Source organism: Thermobia domestica, chromosome 11 (assembly GCF_964235325.1).
Source record: "Thermobia domestica chromosome 11, izTheDome1.hap1.1, whole genome shotgun sequence".
Lineage (NCBI taxonomy): Eukaryota > Metazoa > Arthropoda > Insecta > Zygentoma > Lepismatidae > Thermobia > Thermobia domestica.
This window is the reverse complement of record NC_137464.1, coordinates 132,616,509-132,638,985: the sequence shown is the minus strand read 5'-3', so window position 1 is coordinate 132,638,985 and position 22,477 is coordinate 132,616,509. Positions and strand designations below refer to the sequence as shown.

The 22,477-nt window shown below is 36.2% G+C and overlaps 1 protein-coding gene across 3 annotated transcripts in view; it reads left to right on the top strand.

Moving 5' to 3' along the window:
- The first annotated feature begins 10,181 nt into the window (after positions 1-10,181).
- wdb (serine/threonine-protein phosphatase regulatory subunit widerborst) overlaps positions 10,182-22,477 on the top strand; it is a 426,118-nt gene continuing 413,822 nt past the window's right edge. For 2 of the 3 annotated variants that reach the window (XM_081731142.1, XM_081731143.1), the window contains exon 1: positions 10,182-11,131. In XM_081731142.1, coding sequence (XP_081587268.1) covers positions 10,993-11,131 — 139 coding nt within the window. In that variant the 5' untranslated portion in view covers positions 10,182-10,992. The remainder of the gene's footprint in view (positions 11,132-22,477) is intronic. The other variant, XM_081731140.1, reaches the window with a different exon arrangement.

Here is a 22,477-nt window from a genome sequence, read left to right as displayed (position 1 = left end):
ACATGTCTACTTACCAAATCAAAATTATCGACAAAATATGGATGCTATCCGATCATTTTGTCTCAAATTCTAAATTTGCGCATGTGACTGTATCTCTCTTTCATCATATTTGCATCTCTCGTTCTCCAATGTCATCAGCTATGGCATGAGATAGTTTGGGAGCAAAAATTGAAATCATAAAATTACCGTACCAATGGGCTCACTCTCACTAGGCATTTAATTAAATGTATGTATTTTTACACTAAAGGATTGGGTACCTGCTCTTCCTACCCTCCTGAAGTGACAGAATATTTACTCAGACTCTGCAAAGTCATTTCAGATCAAACGTCAGAAAGAGTGTTCATTCTAACAGCAACAGGATTGGACTTTAATTTTTTGTTTCAATTTATCGTCTCAAATAGGACAAATATCAAGTAATATGTTTTCCATAAGAACTACACGTCTGAGATTTATTTCATTTTGGAGAAATAATGCTGTAGACGATAGTGGGAATTTCGCCCAAGTGTACGGGAATTTTTAGCTAATGGCGATTATGCTACCCGCGTTCCTTTACAGCTAATTTAGTTGCATACTTCCCGGCAAATGCTTCGGACTCAACTGGTGGAGCACGTTAGCCGTAAATCTCCATATGGCTGTACCATCCAGAAGTGTCCCTCGCTGTACAACCAAAGAAAGTCTTAATGTTTCTTATTTGCCTATTTGATTTGTTGTCTGGATGGATATATTTCTCTTTGTTTTATATTATTCATCACAGAAAACCACAGATGATGTTTCTCCGGTTAGAAAGAATTAATTGTATGCAGGGGTGGCAAAAATGAAATTTTCTTTTTTTTTTTTTAAATTTTACCAAAACTCCTTTATATATTTACCATACCTGTGTATGCATGTCTGTCCGTGTGTGTAAAAAAATAAACTAAAGAACCACTTCCTGGATCATCACCAAATTTGGTCAATATATAGAGTCAAGAGTCAGGAATTGAGTGTGTTATTAAAACCATGTACTCAAACCAAAAGGGTTTAAATAAACCATTTCCGGTTTGATCATTGATCACCATAAATCGAAAACGGTAATATGTAGTGAGATCCGGTTTTGTGCTTTGTAGGAACATATTTATTCTCTATTATTAACTCTCTACCAAAACCGAAAATGAATCAAATTAACGATAATTTCTGGTTTCAATAAAGATTGATGTACCTAGAGCAAAAACGGTATATATATATATATATATATATATATATATATATATATATATATATATATATATATATATATATATATATATATATATATATATATATATATATATATATATATATATGAAAGCGGTTTCCTCCAATCGAGTAGTTCTCAAGGGTCTCAAGTCTACCTTTCATCTCCTCGTTTGACCTCCAATTGAAACCTGAAGTCGTAGAAATTAACCACTTCCGCTTTCAATAATGATCTCCATAGAACAGGAATGGTAAAAGCGAGAAGCGGTTTTTTTACTTTCTATTCAGCGTTCTAAAAATAACTACTATCTTCAGTCTTAAGCCTATATTCAAACCAAAAGAGATGGAATTCAACCACTTCCGGTTTTAACGGTGATGCTTATAGAATAAGAACTGTAATAGACAACAAAAGCGGTTTTCTGCAATCAATTAGGCGTCACAAGAGTCTGTTTCGTTTCCAGTCTAGTCTCTCTACTAACACCGGAAATGGTAGAAATCTACTACAATTTCCAGTTTCAGTATTAATTGTGAAAATATCGTACCACAGAAAGCAAATTCCTTTGCGTGGTGTACACGTGGCACTGCTACTTGTTTTTGAACAATTTTCTTTACTTATGGATAATCGTGGCCTCTATTTTTTAAACCATAAAATAAGTCAAACTGGATGTCATACGTAAACTAGTTGCCAGTAGAGCACAAATTATTTACTAGTCTGCCCATTCGGCACTGTTCAAGATTGACTAAGCCGAACCGAGTTGTGGGTCTGAACAAGGGATTGTGAGTTATGGAAACTAATATATAATATAAACTTATTTGCATGAAGTTAAATCTACTTTAGATTTGTAATAAGGGATAAGAAATTGTAAACATCTGAGAGATTATTTGGTTCATACAGTTACAGTTAAGAAATAGATTGGATTAGAGCCTAAGATAGATTGGGTTAGAGCTAAGTTAGGATAAAGCTGGAAGTATAAAACCTTCCATTATGCTATTCTATGACAACCAATTAGGTTACATAATCTTTAATAAAATTCGTAAGCGCTTACACATTTTTGTAATGAAAGTCTTGATTCTGAGCGAAAAGAGCTAGTTGACCTTTGACCTCGAGTTGGACCGATTTGCGGTTATTAATAAAATATTTATTTAACAAAGTTGTCTGGGTCATGATTTTTAGAAAATCGAAACTTATTTCCAAGAGTAAACTACCCCGTGGATTCTTTGTAGGTCAAATGAGTTACACTATACTCTCAGTGAACAAACAGAATGGCCTGTTTTTCTTTTAATTTTTTTTTTAATCGTCAGAAAAGGACAGCCCAAGACTGAAATACTTAAAAAAAAAAAAAAACTTATAACACAGTATAGGGTTGTAAATACAATTGATGTATGAAACATAAACAAAATCCGTTGGAGAAGTTTCCGAGAAAATCTTTTTTCCATCTAATTTTCACCCTTCAGGAAACTACTATTATTTTTAGAGGTACAAGAAAATGCAACCCCTTTCCTGGAGAATCCTGAAAACTAACACACTTCCTATATCCACTAGAATCTAGGCTGAAAATAATCACTTATCCAACATTTCGCTCTCTAGTTATTTGCTTTTTGTACCATTACAACCAACCTTCTGCGGACTATATCTCTAAAATAACACATTTGTGCACCAAGATTGTCTATAGGCTTTTTCATGTTTATGTGTGAGGATTCACTTCCCAAAGTTATTTCCTAACACTATGTGTATATATTACACTTACTTACGTTCGAGTAACAAGAACTAGAAGTGTTCGAAGCAGTAGCGTAGCCAGGATGTGTGTTTGGGGGGTCCCAAGTGCTGTTACAGGTACATATAGAAAAATTACAAACAAAAAATATATAAACATAAAAATATGTAAAAAATAACAAACATCAAAGTACCAAAGTACATTGTCGGATCTCTTTGGGGGGGGGCCGGCCCCTCCGGGTTTCCCCCTTCCCTACGCCACTGGTTCGAAGCTCTAGTTCCGCTCATATTTATGATCATAGTTTGTAAACATTATAAAATCGCCCACGTAGTCTAAATTATGGTGACATTACTGCGTCCGTCCTTTATTAGCTTGGTTGGCTTTGTGGGTTTAGAGTTTAGCTTCCTTTTCTGTACCAGTGTTGTAAGAGACTGGAGATTACGGAGCCTTCAGTGGGATCCATATCCTTAGTAAGGCATTGAAATTTCAAGGTTCTTCCACCGGGTATAAAACCCGAGATCCGTGCTCGAAAATGTGCGAGCTAAGCACTATACCAACGGGAAGAGCTGCTGTATTTTTGAAATGTTCCTTACGTATATTTATTCACAGGCAATTTGGTTCCTGAGGTTCAGTCCATCGTTTCTGTTAAATGGATCTTGAAGTAAAGTTGATTTTTTCATTACTTCCTGAAAATTTGAATAATGTTGCCAGGAAGCGGAAGTAACTACCCGCTACAAATTTCAAATCCTGGTCACTAGACTAGAGGGAATTATGTATTTTGTATTCATGTAAATGTCTCATACAAACTTAATGCTGCAAAAGAACGCTAAATTTCAGTCATGATATGTATCGAACTGTTGATCCTACTACCCAAAGTATATATATATTTTTTACAGTTGAGGCAGTGCTATTTGTCGTGTTCTTTCTGACGTTTACCAGCAAATCTATCTGCGCTGCAGAAACGAAGGAAACAAATAGGATGAGGGTGGCACCCGGGGCGTTCTACCACACCCATTCGAAAAGGACTTGAGAAGGGTAGGGAAATTCTGCCTGTCAGCAGCACATCTGTTCGTGAAGACCAAATTGGAGCAGGTACCTTCAACCACTATGTAATCTATAGTCCACTACAATGTTACGTCATTAAGCGTGAAATTGAAACAACTACTTACTTTCTATTGATTTTCTCTATTCATATGGAAAATTTTAAGTTGTTTCGTACCATATTTCATTAGATATTAATGAAGTAAAATTTACATGTTATCTTATGGGAACTGAGAAACCAGTGTAAAAGGTATAAGATCCCCTTAAGAACTCCCGTCTATTTTCTGCTGGACTTGCATACAACTACCAACCAAAAAAGAGTAGTGCCTGGCGACATTCAACTTTATTTCTCGCTGTAATTTCAAAACAATCCGCTGCCTCGACCACGATTTTTTGTATAACTTGAAGCACGATTTATATTATTTTAAAAAAATACAAGAATACAGGCCTTAGGGAAATTATGCAGAAGTTACTGTACTTACAGTAAAATAAGTAGTGTTCGCCTGAACACTACAAACATGAACAAATGTAATTACATCTTTTAAAATAATAAAAATAAGTGATTTAAGTATATTGTGCAATTTGTATACCAAAAAATATAACATGTTTTTTTTTAAAAAAAAAAAAACGTGCAGGTTTACTTTTGGCGTACCACTCGAAATAATTCAAAAATTAGAATCTTTCACTGATTACCTTCTTATTGTTTTCTAAATGATTTATGCTGGGCGGCATGAAAATATCCACATGGCATAGTTAAAATTCAAGGGGGTATCATAAGCAATTGTTGAAAAATTATAATCCTTTTACGATTTGCGTATAAATACAGCGTCCGGATGCATGCATAAAAACTACAGCCCAAAAAACACAAAAGAACCTGCGTTAGGTCGCCACTAAAAAGCAAGAATGCAATCTAACCGAGTCATAGCAGAGCGAAACTATAGGGCCCGAGCGTTAGTGAGGGGGTGCGTCTGAAGGGAACAGGCGCGTCAGCGAAGGTGGATATCCGCATAAGCGAGGGTAGTGAAAACGAGTGGGTTTTGACAATGATACGAGTTTAATAGCATTTTTCATGGTTTCATACTAGTGGCGTTCCACTTGTAAACAAAATACAACTTCTGTAAACTGCGCAGAAATTCACCGCCAGTGGAAAACATTTTCTATACTGGCATTTTTCATATCAACTCACTTATTTTATCCGTCCTAAAGCACTTGTAATAATTTTAGACTAGTAATCCTACACTTGTAAACAAAATTCAGATGTGATGCGCGAAAAGTAAAGCAGCTCCAAAAAGAGAAACAATGAGAGTTAATTGCCATCAGTGTTATGTGGCTTTCGTGAAATTTTAGGGAACAGTTCTACAATGCTGGCACAATACAAAAATTCCGGGTGTAGAGCATGAGATGGGTTCCCCATGCGGTATAAGTTTACTTTATGGGCTATGTGGGCATTTTTGTGGGTACTGAGCTAAGCGGATGCACTAAGTACCTATACTAAAAAATTGCTTTCTTTTTTTTAGCTTTTTGTGCCTGATAACTGCCTCATTTAACTATTTGGGTGTCATTTGATTTTCAGTTCTACAATCGGGTGGATTCAAGGATCTACAGACCATTTTTCTGCTGGTAGAGACTCTCCCATGTTCGTAACTCGCTGCTGAATTTTCGGAGTTACTAATTTCAATTGCGTATGGAATTCTGAATAATGCATTCTGTAGATTTTTTTTTGTAGGAACTAGGATCTTTTGTAAGTAGTTCATTATTCACCATTGAAAATACGGTGCTTTCCTGTGCATTATTGCGGCGAAGAATTCACTCCCTGATCCACCAGCTCCTCTTTACTCTTTTTGTGTCAGCAACAGAGAAGATATCGCTGCTATGGCTATTTCATCCTCTTCGGATGAACTCGTATTGTGAAATAGAAGAACAATAATATTTACGATTACGACAGTTGTTTGCCCTCTGCGTAACACGTTTTTCCTCTTTTTAATGCAGCGACCACGATAGGCTCTGCTGGTAAAACCTACCTAGTTTTAACGATCGTCTGAGATCCCTACATTACCTGAGGATAAAATAAATTGCATGAAAGTTGAAGTTAAGCAACACTGTTAAGTTGTAGCCTGAGTTGAGACCTTAGTTCAGATCCGTGTTAGACCGGCTTTATACTTCTCATTGCCTCAACATTTAACCATAGTAATGGGCACGCAAGCACTGTAACTATATAAATCCTGTATATTATCAAAAGACAAAAATACTAACAATATCTTTTCGGCGCAGATATTAGGTTTTGTTTATTGTTATAATGCACACTTAGAACATCAGATAATTAATGAAAATATATTTATTGAACAACTGCCGCTCTGTCTCACGACGCTATCATACTTGTTTTATATTGTCCTGCACTCAACTCGAATGATTGGCTATTGAATGCTCTTGAATTGGATTGTTTAGAACAGGACAGAAACGAAATTTCTTGAACGAAACTATTGAATTCAACACAAAAATGACGTTAGTGCTGAAGTCTTTTTCATAAAATAGTCTTGAATGGTCTTGAACAAAAGTCTTGTTCAAGCTTTCTTGGATCGTCTACAACCAGTATTAAAACTACTTTTAAGCAGTGGCGGCTAATGTTAGTGTTGAAGCGTTGCGCAACGACCAAAATATTTCAAGAAAAAAAAATATTATCAGCAATGCTAGTAAAGAGCAGAAAAAAAAAATACTTTCTAATACTCCCATATATACTTTAAATAACATACTTTTTACTTCTGTAACTATCCGTTCCGTTAATCCGTTTTAAAAAGCGAAAAACAATCCATCACAGAGCCTCTAATTTATATTCTGTTGCAGCGAGCATAAAACGACCAGATTCCTTCAGCGCGGCAATTGGAGCGAATGTTAAGTCTCCTTTCCCCTATCTCAGAAGTTAAAGGCTCTGGTCGCTGCAGTGCTTCTGCAACACAGCACGGTTTCCAGTGAAGAAGAAGGTTTTTCGCGCTAAATAAGCTTTCTGAATTTTATTTCACTAGCAATTAACAAATGAAATTTGTTTTTATACATTCATATTTTTATATTACGCGACTATACTGAAGCAAATCAATATAATTACAATAAAAAAAAAAGTGATAGCAGAATTACAAAATAAGAGAAGAAAATATGTAGTAGAGCAGAAAACAAATGAAAGTAGACCCGCGTTTACAAGTTAATTCTTAGCTTATATAGATAATGAAGGCTTCTTCTACAGTAATTTGTAAACCAAATATTAATAAGTCAATATGTAGAATCCGCCCCATCCCCCTCAGTGGATAGTAATTTTGTATATACATATTTCTTTTATAAAATTAGTATATTTTATACTGTTGACAATTTCTACATAAAACTGTATCATGGGGAACACCACATTGAATTTGGGACTAGTTAGCAATGCTCAGGGGCATAGCCACGAGGGGGGTCCATCGTGTCCGGACCTCCCCAAAAATTTCGAAACTTGACTAACCTTTGTAGACTTTCCTATCGAACTATACTTGTCTAACAGAGAAGTGATTGATGTAGGCTAAATATTTTATTTTACGCCTCATCATGTACTCTTTCTTTTCTTATAAAAATAATCGTTCTATCATTTTCCTAAAAAAATATAGGTGACAGTAATTAAGAATTACTTACCGTTTTTTCGGGTGCAGTATAAGAGGTTCGATATTATGTAGACGTATTGGACCCCCTCAAATTCTTTGGACCCCTTCCATCTAACATGCTGTTCCTACATCTGACGGGTTTCAAGGTTGCTTTCCAGAACTATGACTTTGATAAGCATTGTTTCGCCTCATGTGGAAGTATGTGTTCATCGTGCATTGTGTAACAACCAAGACGGATGAGTTGGAATGTATTTTTTTCTTTTACGCACATGTGTGTGTGTGTGTGTGTGTGTGTTGTATGAATAGGGTTGCCAACTCTACGAAATAAAAACAGGCACCTCCTGAAAATTCCCTATGATATAGGTCTAGGCGTGAAGTATCTCTGTTCGGACCTATCCATGGAACGGAAATGTACTATAGTGAACAAAAGTGCATTAGCACATATATTCTGTATGTCCTTAGAACATTTACTAATAAGCTTAATAGATAAATTGTGCTATAAATGAGAAATTCAAATTGATCAATCGACATTGATCAATGGATTGTATTTACCAGTAGCTACCATTTCTTTAAGATTATCGAAACAAATGAACAAAACTATAATAATCTTTACGTGACGACTTTGGCAAATAAAATTTACTCTTTAAACATATAGGGCCTTATGCAGAATCGTTTTGACGTATAATTAGCAACATACCAAAGGCCTGACTACTGCAGGAAACATATGTTAGTTGAACTCTTTAGAAAGGCACTAATCACGCGTCAGAACGATTCTGCATAAGGCCTATAGTCCCTACTTCAATTACAGGAAATTGCTTTAAGAAGTTTTTTCCACTCTTCATAAATGTACAAAATTCCTTGAAAGTAAATTTCAAATTTTCCCTGATACAGTCTCTGTCCTCTCTCTAAAATTATCTAAACAGGTGAATAAAATATATTAATCGTTGATAGATGGTGGATGGTAACAGTTTTGGGTTTATAGAATGGCAGCTACATTTTTAATATCTATACTTCGAACTAGATGAAATTGCTTCGAACTAGATACAAATTTGAAAAAAAACCGGTCATAAAGGGGCTGGTGAGAAGTTTGTACCCTCACCGTCTTTAATCAAAATAACAACAATTTGTCCGGCCAGGAAGGTGAAAAACCAGCCAGTTTGCAGCCCTATGTGTGAATATGTGACATTCGTAATTCATATACCAGTACCTCTTTTGTATCGGCTGTGTTGGTTATTAGTTATTGGATTTAATATTATTGTGTGTGCTTTAATTCTGTAAATAACCTTAAAATTCTGAATGAAGTGTATACCATGACTTCTGTAAATAACTTACAAAAAAAAAAAAAAAAAAAAAAATGCCCAGCTTTCAACTGAGGAAAAACTTGCAATTAAAGCTTAGACAAAAACAAGCAAAGTGTAATTCAGGAGAGTGTTCGAGAAAAAAACCGGTTTAAATTTACAGGGCATCTTATGGCAGTAATGTGGTATGCACTAGATACATTTCCACAATTTACTTTAAATTTTCCCAGATAAATTGTGAATAAAGCGTACTGAATGTACATTTCTTTATAACACTAATCTCTGCTACGAACTGTCTTCAGTCTACACTGAAGAGGAATTCGGATCACTGTCAGGGACTAGTTTGCTAGAATGAATTGTTCGCAATGATCTAGAAAAAAATATTTAGTGAATCTACAAAACTTCTGAAATTAATATTAACTGTACCTATGGCGTCAGCAAAAGAAGAAAAGTTTTTGTCACATCAAAAACAATTGACACTTTCAAGGAATTGAATGTCCCAAGATAGGTTATCACCATTGGTTATGCTTTCCATCGAAAAAGACCTGATAATAAGAGTACTTGAGTTGAGTTGATTTTGAGTTTAACGCCCTGTTCAGCAGCGAGGCTATATGAGACGTGGACCTACTGATTAACGTGGAATCCGAACCACATGAGCTCCCACCGGGAATCGAACCTAGATCTCCCACGCCAAAGGCGCGTACGCTTACCGCTTAGCCACAAAGGAGCTCATGAGAATACTAGAGTTCAACCAGCATGTATTAGGCAGATTTGCACCAATTAAAGAGAGAAGAATTAACTTACTAATTGAATAAGGTGATTAATCGGATAAAATGTTCAGCATTTTTTTATTTTTTAAAAACACAATTTTATTTAATTTAACATTTCACATAGCATTTTCATCTAAAGTTGTACTGATTAGTCAACGAGTCCACTTTATAGGCCTATCTTCTGTCTTCGATCGTTCGTAGCTACTGCAACACCCGAAATCACAATGCACCGGTCACCACTGCTTTTAAGAGCTCCAAACTCTGGGATGGGGTTCATTTATATATAAAATAAGAAAGTTTACTTTTCTGGGGAGCGATTTCCCCCCTGGATCCGCCCATGCATTGAGCTAGAGCTTACAGTCAATACAAGAAAAAAAGTTACTCAGCCAATATGGTAATTATTATGCAATTCCCATTCTGCGAAGAATAGAGTAACATGAATACCTACTCCTGATTTCTCAATTTATAGCCTGCCATCTATTGGGGTTGCTTGTAGTTAAAACATCAGTTTTGTTTTTTCTCGCACATCACGAGACTTCGAGATTACTATTTTCAGCACAAGGTACCGCTGAGTGTTCCATTCTTTTTCACATTGAAGTCTCATGGTTCCTCGTATTTGTTATTTTCGTGGCGAAATTTTAAGTATCTTCATTTGTTCATATCGTTAGATGTTAAAGAAGATGTTTTGTATTAGTATTTTGTTTATACGAAATTAACATTTCATAAGAGAAACATGGCACAAGAGACTTATATAGTTCAGCTGATGGCGATAGAGTGCTCCTTTAACAATTTGGTTTGCAGTATATATTTCTTCCTATCGTAAAATATAAATCACACCGGTTATTGTATAAAGTCGGAAAATGCAATGGCACGTACTGTGTGTTGTGTGTTCATACCTCTACTTTAAATAAACGTTTATATAAATATATATATATATATACACTGTGTTTTCGTATGTATGTATGTATGTATGTATATATATATATATATATTGTGTGTGTTTGATATAGTGCTGTTTTTGTGTTACCTGTAGTCTATAGGCGTTCTACACGGTAAAGGAGTGTTTCGAGTTCAAGGATACTTTTGTTTAAAGGAGGATTATCGTGTGTAATTTTATCAGTGATCGTAGACATGTATTTCGACCTGTAGAAGTTCCGCTTTCTTAGGACCAAGGTGCAACATTGCTGCTTAGAAAAATCTTGTTTTCCAAGTGTTAAGTGTAGCAGATTATAGGACCAGCATGTATGTAGTAAGAAATAAAACCAGCTTCAGGAAAATTCACCAAAGTTAATGACGAATGAGAACATAAATTTGCAGTGAGTTTAAAGAAGACACCATGTCTACAGCAACGTTTGTGGATAGAATAGATCCGTTTGCTAAACGCTCTTTGAAAAAGAAACAAAAGAAGTCCCAAGGTTCCTCTAGGTATAGGACTGCAGCAGATGTTGAATTACAACCACTCCCATTGCTCAAAGGTGAGTTAGTACTGTTGCATTTATCTTATTTATATATTCATACTGTGCTTACCAGTATTGTTATCTCAGAGATGTCATTCTTGTTGTGAATCATTGTTTCTCAGTTCATGTATGTCGCTGCGATTTTCGTTTCTCATAGCCTCCTCCTTTCTGTGGTATATAGATTTGTTTCCGTAGATTTTATTTATAAATTTATTTTTGGCTCCCATCTCGCAAACTGCAGTTCCGGATTGTTCTGGGTCTGATAATTTATGTACGGTACTAAAAGTATGTGTTCAAAAGCCTCTTGGCAAGGCTTTACTTTAGGCAAGGCAGCCACAGGACCCGATTCATCTTAACAGGTTCCCGCAGTTACAGTTCCCAAGAACGAATCGATTCATCAGAGCAGTGACCAAGTCACTCATGACATCTAAGCAGATGGAACACACCGATCTTGGAACTAATGCACCTAAAAATATGGGTGAGGTTAGATATAGATCCCCGCAGGGCACGTTTTTTGTTTTTATTACAGCTAAATGGGAAGGGGGACCTCTGTTCTAGAACCCTGCCCATCGAAGTTACATCATGCGAGCGTGAGGTAATGTTATGGTGGAAAAGATAAAATAAAACGAGAGTTGCGGGGCTTCTGACCCCTTTCGCTCACTAATGCTCGCTTAGCTGTTTCGTAACGTACGTAATTTTTTTCAATTATCAATAAAGTTGTCTGTGCAAAGTACACTAATTACCACCTGACATTAAGTCACGACCGGATGGTGCAACTTTGATGTAAATTTAACTATACTAAAAAATATAGGTGTATTATTCCCATAACCACCGTGTTCTGATTCCTCAGCAGGTGTTGTGAACAACTTGGCCAATTTGAGAATGAAATCCTGAGCTGTAATAAAGACAGGAAACAACGTGCCCTGTGGGGCTTTAACACGCCTTCAGTCGCTGATGCTCGCTCGGCAATACTATGTGAATTAAATATTGAACTTCGGTACAGAAAGAAACCAACCTAGATAATAACTTATACGTGAAGGCAGTAGTCTAGAACCTTCCCGACAAAAGCAGCATTACGAATTATAGGTAGACATAAACAAATCTAAAGTAGCCTAACCAAAATAATAATACATGGCACTTCTAGGGATATTTTTTTTTAAAGAAAGAAAAATAAGACTCGCCTTTAATGATACAACATTCCAACATGACGTAAAAATTGGAAGTAACATTGCCCAAAAGAACCATCCGCACCAAATTTCTGCTTCCACAAATACCAGTCAAAATGCCAAATTAAGTTTACGTGTGTCAAATGAGGATTCATCAATTTCAACATGATCCACCAGTCAACACACTAGATTCCACAAAAGACGAATGTTCGTGGATCAAAAATTCATAATTGATCACACTGGAAACAAAACATATAACTCGTAACGCCACAACGGAACTCGTAATTAATCTACAGTCCCCATGCAACTTGCTAATTTCACCACACCACCACAAGCAACCGAGCAGTATATCACCAAACAACATATACAAAAGCGAACTAACCAACAAACAGCAGCTGGCATAGAAAGGAAGTATCTAGCAAAATAAATAATAATAATAATAATAAAAAACGTAAACTAGGAACAGCAAGGAACCAGTGACTACCTGTGAGAAATACTAACAGTGACAGGATGTCACTGCCTTGCCCGAAGTAGAGTTACCAGTTAGTCAAGTCTTGTCTGTTGGACTTCCGTGCATGGTATCAGGTTGTCCGTACGTACGAGGCATCTATTTATATCCGTATACAGACACGAAAAGTAGGACTGTTTGAGAAATGTTCGACGACAGATAGCTTTCTTATGTCTTTACAGAGTAATCGTGCACCCCTGTAGCATTGCGAGAAACGTCCAGCAGCCTAGCTGTTACTAGGTCACTACAAGCTGTTATTGTATCTAATTTGCTTCAGGGAAAGGCAATGAAGGATGTTCCGCGTGACTGTAAGAAGCAGGCGCGTTAGGTAAGGTGGATAAGTTCATATAGAAAGATTTTTGGCATTACTCAAGCAGACAGTTCAACAAAATTTTGACACGTTTCCTACATTATCAGGTTGCGTTAAAGCCTTGTGTTTCTTCTAGCAGAGCATACACTAAAAGAAGTAGTCCATTACGGTACTACGTGCAGATTAACATTAGGAGGGCTCAGTATGAGTACAGTGTGGACGTGTGGCATAAAAACTACAGGTTATGTGCTATGTTCCCGGATTAATTTTAGGAAATTTACCGGGTGCCTTGGAGAATTTATTTTGGTTTTTGAAGAAGAGTGAGTGAAAGTTAGGTGAGGGGAATAGTTGAAGTTAAGAAGATGGTGGTGTTTTTGATGTTGTAAACGACTATGTATCTGGAGGGGAAAGGGGCTATTTGGCGGAGAAGGTATACTTGTTATGACATAGTGGCAGGAAAGGCAGTGTGGAAATGCCGCGTCTATATCAAGGTCGTGACATATCGTGTTTGTGTTTTATAGAATTATACAAAATTGACGTGCGTGTGACTTAATCAAGCTAAACTGCTAAGTGGGCACTACGGCTGTTTATTTCTGGAGAGTGTACAGAAGGTGTATTTTATGTTTACGACTGAAGCGTTACTAGCTTGAAACCATGACCATTGCTGTTGAAACTCGTATTATTGTCAAAATCCGTCCGTTTTTACCTTCTCTTACGCGCGTACCTACCGTCGATGACGTGCCTGCTCCCTTTGGACGCAGCCACACGCTTTCCTGAGTTCCACCGGCTTTGCCCTGCCCTAACTCGGTTAGATGGCCTTCGTGCTTCTTAGTGACGACCTAGCATAGTTTGGTACCTGTTTTGCACTGTAGTTTTTATGCCATATGTCCGGACGCCGTATTTATACGCAAATAGTAATTTTCTTCCAAATTGTAAAAGTTGACACCCCTTTGTTTTGAAGGAACTGGCTTCTACCTCTTCAAACGGGAGCGAGGGGGTGCGTCCATAGGGAGCGGGCTCCTCTGCTACAGGGGTGTGCTCATAATCGAGGATAGTGGAAGAGCACATTTACAGATACAATACTTCCCCTATCACTCAAAACAAAATTCATTTCAATATGCTGTGTACTCAGAGTAATTACTTATATTCATACTCTCATTCCTTATGAAAAATGTTTCATATCGCATTTTACCTGGAGAATTGTATCAGGAACCAAATGGGCAAAATATTAGGTGCATGCTATCCCATTTTATGGGGAATACATTTGTAAAATCTACGGAAGAAATATGTTGATTTCGCAGTAGGAGTTTGGAAGTAATGAAAATATATCGGAATCTTACCGCTTACTTGTATAGTAAGGTAGGGCTTCAAAGTGAAAAGTGTGATGTTTGCCACATAATACTCCATGAATAAAACATTAACCCTTTTAGGATCTATGGTAACTTTTCGACCATGGCGTAGTGTTGTTTTTGACCACTTATTTAGGTTCTATAACGTATTTAAGCCTTTTTAAAAAAAAATATATATCATTGGTTAAATCAAGAATGGACCAAAGAACACCCCACATGCGTTTCGGAACTGGATGGTAAACTTGGCGGTGCTAATTGGGGTTGGAGGGGAGTGACTTTTTCTTTTTTTCTTAAGGCAAATTTCAAAGATTTTTCACACTCTTAGTTTTCAAGGTTTTCCATAAGGATTTGTGTGCACCTTTGAGTATTTCTCAATTATCTTTCAGATCCTTACGTGAACCCGGGGCCGGGCCCGAGGGACATAACTGTTCCGAGAAGGTTGTTGTTTCAGTAAAACTTCCGTTTTTCTTCCCAATTTCTCAGTTCAGGTGCATGCTACGGACATTTGAGTAGTACCGTTCGAAAGGACTCGTTATACTCGAGAAAATGGCGTTTGACCCATGACTGTAGGCCAAATAGTAATGATGAGGTGAAAATGTATATATATATATATATAAAATTTGGCTCACCTTTAGACTTTCAGAATTTTTTTCCGCTTTTTGTTTTCTAGATACAAGGTTGAAATTTTCCACCCGCATTGTGTACAAGCTACATGTTTTTTTTTTTAAAAAAAAAAACCCTATGTCAATCCAGGCCTGGCCAGAGGGGGACACTCATTTTGACATTTTTTTTCTTTTCGAAAAACTTTCGGTTTTCCATTTCTATTGTCTAATACACACAAGCGAGTGGTACCGTTGGAAAGGATGCTCTGTTTTTCTATTTTGTTTTTGAAGAAAAAAAAAAACGAGGTATGAACGATGGTCTTACGACAAATAGTGAGGAAGCAGTAGCTGTTTGATTGAAGGTTTAAAATTTACCTCAAACAGTGGAAATCCTAAGGGTCATTCCACGTCAATTCAACACAATTTCAGAGGAAATTCTGACTTGACATCTCAAATTCTAAAGGTATTTGGTACAGTTGTTGGCCTCATAGACTTATGAGAAAATATTAAATTTTAGGTCTCTTGCTCCATTGGTTCTTAAGTTATTTAATTTTAAACTTTGAAAATTTCGAGAAAATTGGATACGTTTTGAAATAATTAATGAAGTGCAGAACAGCAACCAATTAAGATACAGACCTGGAAGTGTTATCGTTTAAAAACTCTTTCAATGGGCTTTTATATGAGATGCTACTTGGTAGGGGATTGAAAACATACATCGAAATGCTATACTTTATTTCCGGCGGGGGAGCATACAAACCCCACGAGAGGCATTTATTGAAATCAGAAGTATCTTTGGTATCTATTTATGTATAAATGGGCAGAGCCAAAGTGGACTCAAATAATTCGTGTCTGTATTCACTTTTCTTACTGATATGCAAATTTGTATTTCTTTAACTTGGACTAATAAAAGTCGTAGTGAACAAATTTGGACTAAATTAGTTGTTATGTACTCTACAGACATTGTCCGTATGTAATTGTGCAACTGTTTATCTTTTTGTTCTTCTGAAATGACTCTTGACAATCGTATTAACAAGTATGTAAAGATCAGTACAACGTATTTGTATCAGGAGTCCTTCTTTCATGAGTCGGCAGACATATCGCACTTGTGGTCAATTAGTCCTGGTTTCGAGTTCAAATGGAGAACAATTTTTCTCGGATGTAAGTCGAGAAACTGTTTGGATTCCGCTTTAAGTTTATATAGCCCTTTCCAGCACAACCCGAGTGTTTAATAATAATACCAAGGTGAAAGAAACTTGTTTCTGTCCATAATTATGAGATATAATTACATAGAGCAAATTATTTAAACAAAAAAAAAAAAAAGTTTTAAGCCCCCCCCCAAAAGGTTTAAATCAATGAAACTTTTTTTTTTTTTTTTTTTTTAAATAAAAACTATGGTTTTTACCAACTCTGGTTATAATACATAACTCTCACACATATTCAGGAAAAGAAATGCAAAATATGTGCATATTGTGTATTGGTTATTTGTCTTCCGGTGGAGTTGAGAAAGCTTCAGGAATTGCGTTTTAATTGCAATTCAAAGCAATTAATAGTGCAATCGGCGTATTTCTTTAAATGTCGTAGCATATGCTTGTATTTACTGTTTTTCATTTTCTAATAGTACTAACATACATTTAATGGCATGTGTGGAATTAAAAATATAAGTTGTTCATTAATCCCCAGTTTCAATATAACTTCTACAAAACAAGGCTCATTGTTCATTACTATGATTAATATTATCTTATCTGTTTGTTTGTTATTAAATAACCTGATCACACAATCTTCCAGACAGAATTTTTAAGATATTCTTGAGGAAGGAATCAAATCTCTTCTTACACCTTCGTTGTTTAAGAGTACAAAGGGCTAGTACGTACATGCCTTGCTCTTTTCAATTTACTTAATAAAATATGAAATACGCTATATAGTATTTTAACTGAAAAAGATACTATCCTATGAGTTATATAACTTTTCGTCAAGCAAAGTGTTAGACACAACCAGGAAAACTAACATTGATATACAAATATTCAGATCATGCCTTGTCCCCCCTCCTCGCTTTCCACACACGCTTTTAACGTCCAATCACCGCCACTGCTGAAGACTTAACTTTCTCTTTGCAGAATTTCCAATGACAAGTCTTGCCACTGTAAGTCTGGACAAGTTTATACATGTCCGCACCTGACTATGAACTGCTTCTTCCAAACATACTCCACTGTAATCAGTCAGTGGAGCTCCAGATCTGAAGGAGAGTAGTTGATTCATGTGAATGCATTGCGTTCAGTGATTAGTCCTAGTGAGTTCTGTATTACAAATCTGCAGAATAGATCCTTCAGACAAGAGAGAGAATTTGAATTATTTTAACCCTTTAACAAACCTAACCATTCACACGTTAGGAAAGTATTGAGACCTGTGACCCAGTGGATGTGTGCCTTCATGTCAGGAACAAATGACAATTCTTAGGTGTGTGATGGTTGCAGGAAGAAACTTTCCAATTTGAAAAATCAAGATACCGCTTCTCATCTACCAGGCAGCAGTCAGGAAGATGCAATGTTTGTGATCTACCTAATTCAAATACAACAGAACCACTTCAGTTCTCTTTTAGAGATGGGAGAGTCACCTGTGAATAAAAGAAAGATTGGTTACAAGTCATACTCCCAGGAGAAAGCAGCAAGGATCAGTGTTGCAGTGAAGAGGAAATGGCTGAAACCTTCTACCGATGAAGACAGTGATACTGAATGTGATTTCCTAAAATATGTCAGAAAGATAGCGCAAGCGGCACTAGTAGAAAAAAGGTTATGTTACTGATCCTTGTGCCCGATATTTGGAGTATAAGAAAAACAATGCAGGAATTTCAGGCCCCCAACTACATTGTAAGACAAGCGAAGACACTTTTGAAAGAAAAAGGTGTCTCGTCGTGCCCTGACATGAAACCCCTAAAAGATCTACCAACGGAAATTGTAAACTGTGTCACAGACTTTTATGCAAGTGACGAAGTCACTCGAGTTATGCCAGGAATTAACGACTGCATTTCTGTGGTGGACAAGACAGATACTAAAGTTAAAGTATCGAGAAGACTGATGCCTTGTAATTTACAGGAGGCCTATAAACTGTTCAAAGAAAAGTTCCCACTTAAAGTGCGTTTATCCAAATTTGCGGAATTGAGGCCAAGAAACTATGATTTTGCTGGCAAGTGATACACATTCAGTCTGTGTGTGCACCATACATCAAAATGTAAAACTCACTATAGAAAACAGCAGAATGAAATCAGTTACTAGCGGTAAGATAACTACATACAAGGACTGTCTACAGATAATGGTTCTGTAGACTGCTAGTTTTCAAAATGTGTTTCATGCTCAGGTGCAAACAGTATCAGGACAATTCTGGAGCAGTCATTTGATGAAAAAGGTATTGAGACACTTACCTTCCGCTAGTGGATCTGTGTCGAATTTGTGGACCTATTTTGTGAGAGGCTACCTGCACTATTTCGTCATGACTTCATCGCTAAACAATAGAGTTTTTTTTTTGAGTAATTTTAAGGAATACTCACTGGACACAGAGGTGGTTATTATTTGTGATTTTTCGGAGAACTACTAATTTGTTTTGCAAGATGAAGCACAGTCATACCAGGCCGAATACACAGGCCACAATTCATCCTTTTGTTGTGTATTTTAAACAGGATAGATTAAAACATTTCAATTATGTAATCGTATCAGATTGCCTCCACCATAACACTATTGCTGTTTACCTATTTCATACAAAATTGATTCAGTTCCTGAAATCAAAGTTTGAATCTTTTCCTAGTAAAGTGTACTATTTTTCAGATGGATCGGCTGCCCAGTATAAAAATTAAAAAAAAAAAAAAAAAAGTATATATCAGCCTGTGTCATCATAAAAAAGAGTTCTGAGTTGAAGCTCAATGACATTTTGCAACCACAGCTCATGCAAAAGGACCATGTGATGGGCTTGGGTGCACAGTTAAAAGACTAGCAGCTAGGGCAAGCCTTAAAGCCCATATGAAGACCATATAGCAACTCCCCGGCAACTCTTTGAATGGGCTGACAAGAATCTCTCTAATATAGACTTCACGTATGTAAGCCTTAAGGAATACATTACAACTGCAGAACAAATGGCTAACCGATACAGTAAAGCTATAGCTATTCTAGGTACACAACAATTCCATGCCTTCATACCCTTATAGGGTGAGTCAAGGGTAAATGTTTAATTATTTTCCAATTCAACCATTACAACCGAAAGGGGGTTGCCTTCAGTGATGTAAATGGATATGTAACTTCCATCTGCGGTGACAGGTGGTGGACGAGCAATGTTCTGACTAAAAATGAACAACAACAGATGGTACAGGTGTCTTTCCTACACCCTTCAGGACCATCACCTTCATTTTCCTTTCCTATAGCACCTGATGTACTGTGGATTCCCACTGTAGATGTGGTATGCACAGTCAATCCAGTCACAGCAAATGGTCGAACATATAATTTACCAGAAAAGGGAGTGAAAATAAAATGTGGAGAAATTCCAGCAGTTCAAGTTGTGTCACCAGAGATAGTAATACAAGTGTAAATATTATACTAATTTAATTTTTTTGAGGCAATATGTACATATTTTGCATTTTTTCCCTGAATATGTGTGAGAGAGATGCAATGTAGCTCCTGATCTCATAGAGGTCCCAGAACAAAACTTTGGGTGGTGTAAACAGACATTATAAACTTATTTTGAGAATTTTTGCAAAATTTTAAAATTGTCACTTTTTGATAAACAAATTTTGAAAATTTCATTTTTTTTCTTTCTTCAAAATAACTCCTACCAAGTAGCATCTCATATGAAAGCCCATTAAAGGAGCTTTTAAACGCTACCACTCTTAGGCCTGTATCTTAATTGGTTGCTGCTCTGCACTTCATTAAAGATTTCAAAACGCGTCCAATTTTCTCGAAATTTTCAAATTTCAAAATTAAATAACGTAAGAACCAATCGAGCAAGATACCTATAACAGGGTGTCTACTGGTCATGAAAGTCATGAAAAAGTCATATATTTTGCTTAGTGGTCATGAAAGCCATGAAAAAGTCCTTTATTTACCCAACTGGTCATGAAAATCTGAAATCTCAGAGTATATTTTATACTTCATACTTTTATACCTCATACTGCATGTACTGAAACAGTTGTATCAGGTCAGTAATTGTGAGAATTTCCCCCACCAGTTAGTGCTGGCTAACTGGTACTTTACTGTCTTCCTAGCTGCTCCCCATTTCATCTTCTAGTCTCTGTAATATAGTAAAAACTTTTTACTGTCCAACTTTCTGATCTGCTATTTCTTTACTTCTAAGAAATGTAAATTGTGTATTTTTGGGCCTTTAGACTTATGCAAATAGTATTATTCGTTTGAGTTTGCAGATTTTAAATTTGATGATCTATTTTTTTTAAAACGAATTTCTTTTATAATTTGTTTTGCCTTTGGGCAGTTCTCTGAGTGCTTAATTTCAGACAAATTTCTGCTAGATGGATAATTATACTCAGAATTAAAACTTCAAATACAGTATAGAGTGATTCACTCGTAAGAGCAGGCCCGTATTTAGGTAAGTGCTATTCTGTGCTCGAGCACAAGGCGGCAGAATTTTAGATTCTTTCTATAAGATTCACAATAAGTGATATTTAAGACTAGCAACCCGCATAGTTCCGATGCACCACTGATGGTAGGGGTTTATTATTACTAATGGTAAATTTTTATCGCCATGGTCGTGAAAATTTGAACAAAAAGGTCATGAAAAAGTCATGAATTTACTTTCTGGTATTCCAGTAGACACCCTGTATAATTTGGAATTTTTCCATTGGTCTATGAGGCCAAAAACTGTACCAAAATTCATCGAAATCCAAACAGGTCTGTCTGGATGACTGTTGTGTTGACGTGGAATTGACGTGGAAAAGGATTAAGTGAAGTGCTTTGTGAATGTAGTTTACAAAATGATTATAGAATTCCTACAAAGCTATGTCACACGTAGGTTGCATGTTTTGATATCATGTAGTTTTTTAACTATCGTTTATGCGAATACGCACCGTCGCTGAAGTGCCTACTGCCTACAGACGTACCCCCGCTGTTTATGTCGTCTTCTGCGCTCCTGCTGTGACTCGGATGACATTCGTGCGTTTTAGTAGCCATATAGTACAAGTTCGTTCTTGTTTTATACAATGCACTTTAGGGTGCATGTGCACTCGCTATAGTTACACTCAGCTCCCTGAAGTCAGTCTCCACCTATTATTACAACTCCTTACTTAAGAAACTTTGTAAGGCAGTAAGAGTGCATTTTCTTCCAAGAGAGGTTCATATTTCATGAATATAATTACCTTCTTCTTTTGCAATCTAGTATAGGCAAGCAGTATTTTCGTATTATTTTGGATTTTTTGATGTTCCACGGACATGTATTTGATAAGAGACTCTGCCTTAGTCTCCCTTCTAAAAGTTTGTTTACATTAGTAGGGTGTTGTTATAGTGATAGTTGAAAACGTGACAATGTAAGAATTCATTTTCCTATTTCTGAATAGTAATTAGTTGCAGCACTTAACAGTTGGAAGTACTAATTTTGCGCAGTAGTATAACACAGAGCAATATGTATCTATTCAAGATCAAAGAAAGCGTGAAAATAAGAACTATTTATGATTACCGGTAACAGTTAAGAGTGAATGATGAAAGAGATGTAATTCTAGGTGAGATTTAAAACAACAATTAAATAGTAATACAACGTTAAAAAACAGTTCATGTGTGTGTATAAGCCAGGGCAGGCATCTGCGGAAGATTAGCTAAGTTAACTTATTGTACTCATAATGTTACATTAGTAGAGTGGATTAGAATAAAATAATGGTAGGTTATATGACAGTTACGCAATTACATCACGTTAGTATAAGTTTATGCTGTTACGATCACCATAATTTGTTTACATGACAATTCAATTACAATCTGAGCAGTGAGGCCGTATATTAAACTTTTCGATATAGTGTGATGTGAGGCAGTTGTGGCAAGTGTAAAATTTTTGCGAATTTCTGTTTTGTAGCTCAGTTCAGTATAATATGTGTTATTTATTATAACACCTAAGCAAAGCAAGCATAATTGTTTAAAAAAATCGGTTTTTGGAAGCTGATATAGGCCTATAAGTAATGAGAATGATAAAAATTGCTTTCATCTGCCGGACGGGGATTTCACAACGTCTTCCCAGACATTAATTTAAAAAAGCTAGTAATTTTTTTTTTTTTTTAATGAAAGTTTTTAGTGATGTAGTTAGCTGTACCATGTTCCAAAGCACTAAAAAAAAAAAAAAAAAAAAAAAATTGTTAAAATAAATTATACTAATTTAGCAGGGTGCTGTAATTGCCCCGTTTTGTTATACTATGGGGCAGTTATGCCATCAAAACTAGGACAGATATGACAGCGTT